General features: G+C 42.8%; 2 protein-coding genes across 4 annotated transcripts in view; both read right to left on the bottom strand.

Annotated features, from left to right (window-relative positions):
- The window catches only part of STK17B (serine/threonine kinase 17b), a 30945-nt gene extending 27689 nt beyond the window's left edge, over positions 1-3256 (bottom strand). The window contains exon 1 of the mRNA XM_032637814.1: positions 3022-3256. The gene's annotated coding sequence lies outside the window, so the exon portion shown is untranslated. The remainder of the gene's footprint in view (positions 1-3021) is intronic.
- On the bottom strand, positions 3020-7305 carry LOC116756832. 3 transcript variants are annotated; one of them, XM_032637816.1, is made up of 2 exons: positions 7238-7305; positions 3020-3614 (listed from the first exon to the last, which is right to left on the bottom strand). In XM_032637816.1, exon 2 carries the CDS (start codon positions 3568-3570, stop codon positions 3025-3027), a length of 546 nt encoding a protein of 181 aa, XP_032493707.1. In that variant the 5' UTR covers positions 3571-3614; positions 7238-7305; the 3' UTR covers positions 3020-3024. The 3 variants fall into 3 exon arrangements, with proteins under 3 accessions (XP_032493707.1, XP_032493708.1, XP_032493706.1); XM_032637817.1 differs by lacking the exon at positions 7238-7305 and adding an exon at positions 7028-7134; XM_032637815.1 differs by lacking the exon at positions 7238-7305 and adding an exon at positions 3713-3785.
- Between the last annotated feature and the right edge of the window lie 4755 nt (positions 7306-12060).

The raw sequence follows: 12060 nt of genomic DNA, 5'->3' as shown, positions 1-12060 counted from the left end.
TTAAGTTTCTGTTGTAAAATAAAGCACTGTTTACTTACAGCATCTCTGAAGTACAGTTTATTCAGTAAGTATTACAATGTAAAACGGAATATGATCCTCGGATTACAGATGAAACTATCATCTCACTGTTAATATTAAGATTTTTAAATGCTTCAAGTATAACGATTCCCTCTTTTGAAGAAGTTGCAAAGGGTCCAGGGTGCAGCGACACATTGCATATAAATATTAAAAGAAACTGACTAGTTTAGATGTTTAAAGTGACACTGAAGTTCAAGGTTAAATATATTTGGGGGAAAAAGGATAAATTAAAGAAATAAAAAATGAACAAAGTATGTCTTGAAAATTACATTTGTCACAACATATTTATATAAAAATATGCGACTTAATTCCTAAGTACATTTGTTAATTATTTGTCTATTATCTATTAATGTCTATTATGATAATAGACATTTGTCTATTATCAAAGAAATATCCTTTGATAATACTCTATCATAGAATATAAAATACTTAAAAACAAAATCATTGAGGGACGTCCTTGGTGGTCCAGTGGTTAAGACTTCACCTTCCAATATGCAGGGGGTGTGGGTTCGATCCCTAGTCTGGGAGCTAAGATCCCACATGCCTTGTGGGCCAAAAAACAAAAACCCCAAAAATGTAAAACAGAAGGAATATTGTAACAAATTCAATAAACACTTTAAAAATGGTCCACATTAAAAAAAAAAAACTTTAAAAAAATCATTGAATTTTGTCATCAATATTGTGGAAAATTAAAACAACTAAAACATTTAAAGTTTTCAAAAGTGGAAAGTAAGTACATAAATGACTTAATGTCTTTGACACAATCAATACCCACAGAACACAAAGAATTCTTTTAAAAAAAATTAATCAAAATCCTTTAAAAGCAGTACCTCTAGAAGCACTGTCCTACGTAGCTGCCAGTTTTTTTTACAGGAAATACGCACTGCAATATAACATACGTGCAACTGTAAGACAATTTTAGAATTAAGTGAAAGTGTCAGCAATCGATTTCCTTGATTCCTGGGTTTTAAATTAGGTCTCTAAGAGAAAAACAGGGAAATTTTGATAAGGAAATTCTCTCTTATAATTATCAAACAGCTTCAAAAACAAAGCTTTTAAAACATATTTAAATGTTTACTTAACACCAGTAAAACACTGTCAGTGCAAGTCTAAAGATAAAATTGTAAACATGCCATAAAATGCCTGTACCTTCTTCAGCTTTGCTGTTAATACGCTGACACAGTGATCAATTTGTCAAGTCCCAACGTTCCTAAAAACTGATTCTATCTTAACCAAATTGTAATTCACTATTCAATGAGCCCAAGAGAAACTACAACCATTCTGTCCACACACAAAAATGAAAGGCCTTCAATAACACAATTTTTACTTTTAAAACTTGAATATATTGCCATGTAAATACATTTCACTTCAATTTCAGATCCATAATTTAGAAAAATGATGTAAAATGTATGATATGTACCTCAAAAATAAAGCAGCTATTAACAACTTCAGTTATTAAAATATAAGAAAAACTTTAAAAAACTGAACATCTGCTCAGAGGAGGATGAAGGGGGAAGAAGAGAGGTCTTAAACTAGGACATTGCTTCTATGGACTAGCTTTTTCAAAAACACACAATTTTACGGGTGTGTGGTTTAACATTTATAAAACGAACATTCTGGAAGTTGTTGAAAACTACTTCTGGACAGTTTACTATAAAACTATAAAATGGTGAATCAATGACAAAGTGGGTTTATCATCTTTTCCTTTAATAAAATTGTGCTCCCGGGCTCAAAATGCCAAGTTACATTTGCTGCCACTTGCCCAATCATCTCAGTAGACCGTGCCGTCTCAGGGCACATTCTCAAAGGCTTGAGAACCTAAGGGGGTGACACCATATCAAACATCACTGCTTATCATCAGTCCCAGGGATGTAAACATTACGTTGGCAAAACAATCAGTGAATGTGGCACACCGACCTAATATAATTGAATTCTGATCAGCATGTGGCTTTAAAATGTTTTCTCTTCCTTAATTTCAATTTGCAAATTGATGTTGGAGGGCCTCTAGTCCCATCACAGACAGCGGAAGAACGAACATCAGCTACCAGCTGCCCATAAAGTCTCTTTCAACTTCGTCTCTACTTGCCCCCCCCAAGGGAATTCAAATGAAGAGCTTTTCCCTACACTAAAACAAAGAGCTGGGTAAATGTCAAAATCGTAGCCGTCACGTAGTTGTATAGTTTGAGGATGGGTCGTGTACCCTTTGCGGTTTACATGGCGTCAAAATAAAACCAGATCGCTAGAAATCACAGAAACAACTATAACTCGACTTCTCTATTCACTGACTTTAAAAAACTGTTCACAAGTAGTAACTGAAAATCCCCCACAAGATGAGCACAAACTTCTCTCCAGACGAAAGACAGCTGTGAGCGGGACGTGTCCATGAGTCCAGATGTGAACACGTCCTGTGCCTACACCACAGCTGTAAACTCGGCAGGGACCTGAAGGGACCACGTTGACGCGACGTGGAAGGGACGCGATCGAGCCGGTCGCGAAGGGGGCCCCCACGGGACGCGACCCAGGGAGAGTCCGTGCCAGCCAGGCGACGGCGCGCACAAAGTCAGACAGACAGACAGACACACACACACGAGCGCGCGCGCGCGCTCCCCGGGCTGAGAAGGGTACTGGGAGGACCAGCCGCCGCTCCCAGCGCCGAACCCGAGGGAACCAGGGAAGCAGGACTCCAGCCGGAATGCGGCGAGGGATTCGGAGCAGTCGGGCCACCTAGGGGCGGCGGTGTCTGAGCCCATCTTCCCCAGGCCGGGGGTCAGAGGGGACCCCGGATCCGCCCACACCGCCTTGATCCCTCCTCGGGACCCCTCCCACGTTCTGGGTCTCTGTTCCACGGGTAAAGGGGGCTGGTTCAGGGGTTTGGAGTCGCAGCCCCCAGTCCACCCGCCAATCCCGGCAGGACCGCGGACGCGCGAGGCGGAAGACACTGACCGCTCAGGCAGCAGCAGGTTCTCCCGATGCTGCCCCCTCCAAGGGGGCTCCAGTCCCGCCCCACGCAGGTGGGCACGACAAGACGCGTTCTCCAGCTCTAGCTCCGTGAGGTGCCGGGTAGCTCCAAGCGTGGCAGGACCCACTTTTACTCTTCTGGACAACGGCCAACAGTTGTGACCTGACCTCCCCGTGAGGTGGCTCCCGGCTACGGCGGCGAAGACGGTGAGGGAAGGTTACAGTTGAGGTTTGAAAACTGCAGCCGCGTTGCGGGGCAGAGCTGTAGGCTAGAACCCACCCCCTCGGTCGCGACAGCCAATCCGAGCGCGCATGGAGGGCTGGGCTGTCACGTGAGGAGAGGGCGGGGCGCCAGCCAGCGGCGCGTGCTGCGAGGCGGGGCCCAGTGGTGAGGGGGTGCGGCCGCCGCCCGGCGGTCGGAAGCTGGGCGGAGCTGCAGAGCAGGTGGGGCGCGCTCTCGTAATTGCTGCCAGAAAGGAGTGAGTAGGGCGCCAACCTGACCGCGCACGGGGCTGTAACTCCGACCCAGTGCATCCCGGCCTTCAGAGTGGCAGTCCACGCGGCGTGAATATCTGAGACTGGGGAGAGGGAAGAAGGAAAGTTAGTCGCTGTTTCTGACTTATCCCCAAACTTCTGTGCCTGTTTTCTGACTCTTCCCGGTCGTCTTCCTTATCACCTGAACACACTCGGCCAGTGGAGAGTCCAGTTTGCTCGAACCTGGCAAGCATCAGCATCGCTGGGGGATTTATGGAACTTGGGCCCCACCGCTAAAGTCCGCTCCGGCGAACTGAGTTCTTCTGAGGCATGGTTGAAGGCAGTGAAAAGAGAGTCCAAATAAGATGAACTGCTGTTTTTGCATATAGGGTACTAAGGGAAAAGATGAAAGCTCCTCAGCAAGCTACTCAGGATCTGTTATCTCTTCGAGAGAATGAAAAATTTGAAAGTCCTGTGCAAGACACAACTGCGGGTTTTTTGTTTGTTTTATATGATCTAGGGTTGGTTGCAAAGTATATTTACAGTAATTGTAGAAGACTATTGAGAAAATATGTTGGGAGGGGAATCGTTCTCTTTCAAAAGACTTCAACACTCAGTCAGCATTTCAAGAGGAGATTTTCTTGTTCTATCCCAGTAAGCTGAGCAAATCGCCATCAAGCCGTCCATTTGCTCTTCCGTACTGTATGCTTCCCAAGATAAGTGCTTAAGATGCCTCACAGTCATCTACTCGTCTCCTTGCTGTCACTTAACTAACTCATCCCAGTTTAATGTGTCTAGTCCCTAAACCTTGTCACTTGGAGAGTATTGCTTCCATCCATCTAATTTCTTGTTGCTAACAATTGGACTGACAAGTTAAGATGGAGGGGAAAAAAAACCCTGCATGCTGAAATGGACTTTTCAGCTATTATTATCTAAGAATCCACAAACAGTGAGACTGTCCCCATCTTTTCTTTTATGAACACAGGGGTGGTTCCTAGAAGTCTCAGCACCAGCACTGGAACCAGTAACCAGTAACCAGAAATCTCACGACCGCAGCATGGCGGTGATTTCTGTTTTGCCCGTGCACGCGCGCGTGTGTCACTCTGGACCTCCTGAGTATCAACACTTGATCAATAGCCAGCTCTTAGCAATCTCTCACACTCAGTCTATCTTCCCTTCTGTCACTAATCCCACGTAACCACATCACTTCACACCTAGATGCAGACCTTTCTCTCTCCCGTCACTGCCTTAAACCAACCCTCCGTGTGGTCACAAGTCCTCTGCTCTAACCAATCATCCTGCTGGGCTGATAGGCCTTTTCATGTCTTGTTTTCTCCTGCCTCTGCCTAGGCTCCAACTTTGCACCATCCTCTTCATCAGCACCTGTTCATCAATTTCCAACCTGAAGAAGTTACCCCCTCCAGAAATCACAAATCTTTGCTGATTTCTACTTTCCACTCCCAGCCCAATCACCTCTTTTCCCTCTGTCCCTAGGTGCAGGGCTTATACTTGTTCCCTGTGTTTCTCTTATGCACCTAAATAGATTGTTAACCCTTGTGCCTGATGTCAGATTCGCCAGCTAGGATTGAGCTCAGCTACTTACTTGGTCTCAGGCACTGTGGTTCAAGTAACGAGGAACTCCTGGTGCTGAGGAGGAGACTGTACCATCTGTGACCTTGCAGGAACGTTCGGGAGTCAGCACATCCCTTCATCCTACCTCATTTACCAAAAGTCATTCATAGCCGTGTCAAAGGTGCATGTTCTTGCTCTCCGTCCCTTGAGTGGGAAATCCCCATGTGACCTAATGGTCATTCTGTAGTCATTGCCTCTGACTGCACAGTTCATTAAATTGATCCTTGAATGCCACATACTGACCAGAGATGGTGGTGGTTATGGGCTGAATATGTTCCCACCAAATTGATACACTGAGGTCCTAATACCCAGTACCTCAGAAAATGACTGTATTTGGGGACAGGGCCTTTAAAGAGAATTAAAGTAAAATAAAATTGTATAGTTGGGCCCTAATCCAAGACAAAAAGATTACACCATCAGGAAAATGAAGAGGCAGCCCACTGAATGGGAGAAAATGTTTTCAAATCATATATCTGGTAAGGGGTTAATATCCAAAATACATAAAGGACTCACACAACTCAACAGTAAAAAAACCAATCCGATTAAAAAATGGGCAGAAGATCTGAACAGACATTTTTCCAAAGAAGATATACAGATAGCCAACATGTACTTGAAAAAAACACTCAACGTCACTAATCAGGGAAATGCAAATCGAAACCATAATGAGATATCACCTCTCACTTGTCAGAATGCTTATTATCAAAAAGATAAGAAATTACAAGTGTTGACGAGAATGGGGAGAAAAAGGAACACTTTTGCACTGTTGGTGGGAATGTAAATTGGTGAAGCCACTGTGGAAAACAATATGGAGTTTCCCCCAAAAATTAAAGATAGAACTGCCTTATGATCCAGAAATTCCACTTCTGGGTATTTATCTGAAGAAAATGAAAACATTAACTGGAAAAGATATATGTGCCTCCATGTTCATTGCAGCATTATTTACAATAGCCAAAATATGGAAACAACCTAAATGTCCATAGATGGATGAATAGATAATGTTGTATGTATATGCAATGGAATATGACTCAGACATAACAAGGAAGAAATATTGCCATTTATCCAATATAGGTGGACCTGGAGGGCATCATGCTAAGTAAAATAAGTCAGAAAGACAAAGAAAAATACTGTATCATCTCACTTATACACAGAATTAAATACAAAACAATACACAGTCACACACTTACATACCCACACACTCACACACCCAGCTTACAGATACAGAAAACAGATTGATAGTTGCCAGAGGCAGGGGATGGAGAATGGGAGAAATGGGTGAAGGGGGTCAAAAGGTATAAACTTCTAGTTACAAAATAAATAAGTCATGGGTATGTAATGTACAGCACGGTGACTATAGTTAATAACACCGCATTGCATATTTGAAAGTTGCTAAGAGAGTAGGTCTTAAAAGTTCCCATCACTAGAAAAAATACTTTTTTGTAACTATGTAAGGTGGTGGATGTTAACTACACTTACTGTGGTGATCATTTTGCAATATATACAAATATCAAATCTTATGTTGTACACCTGAAACTAACGTTATATGTCAATTGTACCTCAATCTAGAAAATAATTTTTAAAAAAAGGGATTATGACACAGACAACACAGACTAAAGGATGACCACGTGAGGACACGGTGACAATGTGGTCATCTGGAAAACAAGGGGAGAGGCCTCAGGAGAAACTAAAACTGCCGACACCTTGATCTTGGAATTCTAGCCTCCAGAACTGTGAGAAAATAAATTTCTATTGTTTAAGCCACCCAGTCTATGGTATTTGTTATGGCAGCCCTAGCAAACTAATACAGTGGTGCTCCTCGGTCAATCCAAGTGAATCCCCATCAGTGACCGGGGATGCTGGTCCTTTCTGATCACGCCACCATACTCACCACATCCTCTCCAGGGAAAACGACTGTTCCCAGTCGCACCAGGTCAGTCACCACACGCTGACCACACACTGACCAGAGAAGCTGGTCTTCCTTGATCATACATTTACTCCCTACAGATGCAGAGAGGGGGGCAGAATTTTAAACAGAGGAAAAGACCCCAAATTCAAAACTCCCGCCCTTGACACACGCTCCTTCTGAAGAAAGCCTTACCTGTTATTTTTGTGTCAAGATCCTACAATTCAATCCATGTGGAAAGAGCAAAACAAGTACTACTATCTCCAGGTAGCACTATCTCCAATTGAATAAACCAGAAATTTGTGGCCAGACTAACGGCAGCCAGACTCGGGTTGGCCGGGGTGTGGGCTAGGGTGGCGGCAGGAACAACCTCTGAAGGCACTTGACTCAAACCTCCACCCAACAGGGGTACTCATGCTGAATGGAGACAGGCTAGTCCAAAAAGATCCCCTCTCTGGAGGCAGGAGTGCCGAGTGTACTCAGATGGGTAAGTCATGGTACATTTATCCATGGTGCCTACAGCATCCCAAGTATGGAAGCATTGGGGACCACAGAGACCTCGCATCCCCTGGCTCTCTTCAAACACGCCCTATTAGCAAAGGTAATTAGGGCAAGTCTTTCCCAACAAGAATAATGACTCAGACTGGTACAAATGTCTTCCTCAAAAGGTGACACTGTTATTTTCTCCAAAGCACCAAAGCATGCAGCGATGTCAGAAAAAAAGAAAAGAAATACCACGCAAGCCACATATGTCATTTTACTTTTTCATATTGACCATGCCGCGCAGCATGCAGGATCTTAGGTCCCCGACCAGGGATCTAACCCTCGCCCCCTGCAGTGGAAGCGCGGAATCAACCACTGGACCGCCAGGGAAGTCTACCATGTATATCATTTTATATGTTCTCATAATCACATTAAAAAAAGTAAAAACAGATTAAATTAATTTTAATAATATATTTTACTTAACCCCATATATCCAAAATATTGTCATTTCAACATGCAATCAATAAGAAATTATTAATGAGATATTTTACATCCTTTTTTAATATTGTCTTAAATCTGGTGTATTTTACATGTACAACACATCCCAATTCAGGTGCTAAATTTTCATCAGAAACACTTAATCTGTATTTAGACTGTACAAAATTTGTTGAGAAAAGATTCATATCCCTACATTGTTTCAAACATAAAGGTTTTCAATAACTGAATACAGTATTAGTTTCTGAATTCAAATTTAATTTAAATGACATAAAATTATAGTTCAGTCACACGACATTTCAAGTGCTCCACAGCCACACGTGGCTGGTGGCTACTGTATTGGACAGCACAGGTCCAGAGGGCTAGAAATATGCCTTCTAATTGCCTCTAAACTTTGAATTGTTTAATGCAGTACTAGACACAGTGTAGGTTCTCGGTAAATCATGGCATCAGAAGAGTTTGGAACTTCAAAAATCCTTAAGGTTCAGTAGATTAATTCTCTTATATTAGGAGGAAAACCTACAATGGGCGAAGTTAAGGGACTTGCAGAAGATCACACAACTGAACTACTGGCGCATATCTGGACAAGAATTTAGGTCTCCTGATTTTTAATCCTGTGGTCTTTCCACCTCATTACATCAGACATACTTCAGGAAAAAAAAAAGATTTTAAAATTTATTTGAATAGTCACTTGAATGATACAGGCAAATAAAAACATACTTATATTCTAGTTGTATTTGCATAACCTGATAAAGACAGTGCATTCTAGAATATTTAAGCCTCCTTCCACTGTGGTCTGGGGTCCAGGTAGTCTCATCTGTCAGTCCCTCTTACCTCCACCCGTCACTGCTTCCTCTCCTTGGAGCTGCCTCACTGCACATCCCCCCCCTCCCCCACCCACAGAGCATCCGGCCACATTTTTCTGTCTGCAGCTGTCCTCTCCCAGCTGTCTACCACAATTTGTTTAAGGTTGTGCTTCAGAGAATTCTTTATATTTGCAAATCAAAGTATTCAGTAGAAACTTCAGCAAAGTTGGAAAAGAGCTACTATTCTCCAGCCACAGACACACCAAGCTCTGAGATCCTGCTTCCTGAGAGGTGTGTGTGTGTGTGTGTGTGTGTGTGTGTGTGTGTGTGTGTGTGCGCGTGTGTATGTGTGTGTGAGAGAGAGAGGGAGAGAGAGAGAGAGAGACAGAGAGGAGAGAGAGAGAGAGAGAAAGAGAGAAAGGATGGATGTGTGGTTAAGCGTGTGACATCAGACAGACCTGCACTCCAGTCCCAGTTCCACCCATTCCTAGTTGTGTGACTTTGGGCAATCCTCAGTTTCCTCCTTTGTAGAATGAGGATAATAGTAATAGCTTCCTCTGTGAGATTTCAGTGTGATAGTGCATACGGAGCCCAGTGCCTGACAAGAGTAAGTCCTCCGTTCATACAAGCTGATGTTATTTTCCAGTGGTCTGCGGGCTCCCTGAGGAGGACTATGTGTAGCTCTCGGGTTCAATACCACACCTCGTGACTAGCAAAATCCCTGAGACATAGTGGGTCCTAAATGAATATTTGTCAAATGAATTTATAATATGCTTATGATTTCCCTCAAATCTTATAATGGATGCTAAGAGACATAATTGGGGGGGAAATGGTGGTAAGGAAAGGGGAGAGGGAGGTGGCTGCTTCCCCCTTCAGAATCTACCTGGTGGTGGCACCCAGGCTCATAATGAAACTGTAAGGTCAACAAATAGTGATGGCCAGGGCTATGTATGATAAAAGAATTAGAGTCATCGTGTTTAAAGGGGAGTAGATATGGAGTGGAGCAAATAAATAAATAAAGGTGTAAAATTGTCATGTATTTGAGTAGATAAATATCTACTAGTTCTCCCCATCAAATCTCCTCCCTTTTCACCTCTAAGACACTTCCTTTACCAACTGCAAATTCCATGAATCACGACCTGGTGTCACATTCCCCAGAGCACATGGCAGGTAAGAAGTAAAAAAGCTTCCAGGAAACCTTCACTAAGTGAGTCTTCTTACAACAAGCAGTCACAGGTATAGATAAGAGAGAGCTAACTTTTAACTCCCTTCTTGGGTGACCTTTGCCTCAAGTGGCTTAGGTTGACAGCATGAGTATTGAGAAGGCCAATCTACTCCACTAGCTGAGTCCTTTCATGGCATGAAAGTGGTGGTAATGTAGGAAATGATAATGATGATCACTGCGTATACAACAAGTATATAACAAATGCAGGAGGAAGGGGCTAGAATGATCCATGTGGCAATAGATTTGAGTTAGAGACATCAAGAATATTTAAAGCATCCTTGCGTCTTTTCAGTAGTTAGCCTTCCCTTTAGAGTTATAGAGTAGCACGTTATAACTTCATTTAAAGAAGAAAGAGATATAAGTATAGAGCTGTTCAGAAACTCTTTAAAGGGCATAGTTTATGAGAGAGTGGGCCTGTAATTTACTAGCTGTGAGACTTTGAGCAGGTTATAATATCTCTATGCCTCTGTTTTTTCATCTGTAAAATATAAATAATAATATACTTACCCCTTAGGGTACATAGTAACAATAGGTCATAAATACTGATCCTGGCCCTGTTCTAAATTTGCTGGTTTTGTTAACATTTAATCCTCACACTCCTGTGAGTAAAGTGCCCGCTCTGAGGATAAGAAAATGAAGAGACAGGGAAGTTATATACTTTCCCACTGTAACCTGAGTTACTAGTAGAGTACTAACAAGAGTTAAGCTTACTCTCTATAAGGCTTTTTACTATGGATATTTAAAAACTGTAGCTATGAACAATAGAGAACAGGCTCTTGGATGTTTAATTCTTCTTAGTCGCTGGAGTTCCTGCTCTTTTCATCCTTTTGTTTCTCTCATACCTACCATTACAAAATTTCTCCACTGTTAAAATAACTTTACAAATATATAACAAATGCAAGAGGAAGTTGGGGGGTAGAATGATCCATGTGGCAATGGATTAGAGTTAGAGACGTTGGTATGAACTAATGTTTAGTTTAATAAATGCAGATGTTTACATATAGATTTCTTTATAGATATCTGTGCGTGCGTGGGTTAATATACATACACATCTCCTTGCTCTGTCAGCTGCGAGCACGGAATAGCAATGACACCCCAATAAGCACACCTATCACTCAGGTCTTGTTTTTGTTTTTTGTGGGGTTTTTTTGCGGTACGCGGGCCTCTCACTGTCGTGGCCTCTCCCGCTGCGGAGCACAGGCTCTGGACGCACAGGCTCAGCGGCCATGGCTCACGGGCCCAGCAGCTCTGCGGCATGTGGGATCTTCCCGAACCGGGGCACGAACCCGTGTTCCCTGCATCGGCAGGCAGACTCTCAACCACTGCGCCACCAGGGAAGCCCCCAAGTGTCATTCTTATTACAAGTGTCATTCTCATTACATCATATTATGGGTACCTATTATCAAAATGACTTATGACTAATGTTAACTTTGATCACCTGATTGATGTATTATATGTCAAGGTCTTCACTGTAAAGTTACTCTTTTTTTCCTCCATTTCCATATTGTGCTCTTTGGAGGAAAGTCACTATGCACAGCCCGCACTTAGAAAGTGGGGAGTTAGGCTCCACCAACTTGAGGGTGGACTGGCTACATAAATTATTCATATTATTCTTCTGCATGGGAGAATTGTCTATTCTTTCCCATTTATTTATTCAATAATTTACATTTATCTGTACATACTCATGGATATTTATTTTATACTTTGGGATATAAGCCAATAGTACTTTATTTATTATGCAGCTCAAATTGTCCCAGCTTTGGCCATTGGGGTCTGGTTCAGTTGGCTCCTGAGTCCCTTTGACATACTCCCGTCATCGTGTGGCCATTTTGTTTGTTTGCACTTCCTTCTTTCTGATACTACACAATGTTCCAGGCTCATCTGTCTGTTTCCTGCCCCAGTCCTAGAAACATCAATTTCTCCACGGAGCTTTGTTTCCTTTTATTGGAGGAAGATATTAAAAACCAAGACCGGGCTTCCCTGGTGGCGCAGTGGTTGAGAGTCCGCCT

This window comes from Phocoena sinus, chromosome 7, assembly GCF_008692025.1.
Source record: "Phocoena sinus isolate mPhoSin1 chromosome 7, mPhoSin1.pri, whole genome shotgun sequence".
Taxonomy (NCBI): domain Eukaryota; kingdom Metazoa; phylum Chordata; class Mammalia; order Artiodactyla; family Phocoenidae; genus Phocoena; species Phocoena sinus.
This window is presented reverse-complemented; position numbering and strand designations above follow the sequence as displayed.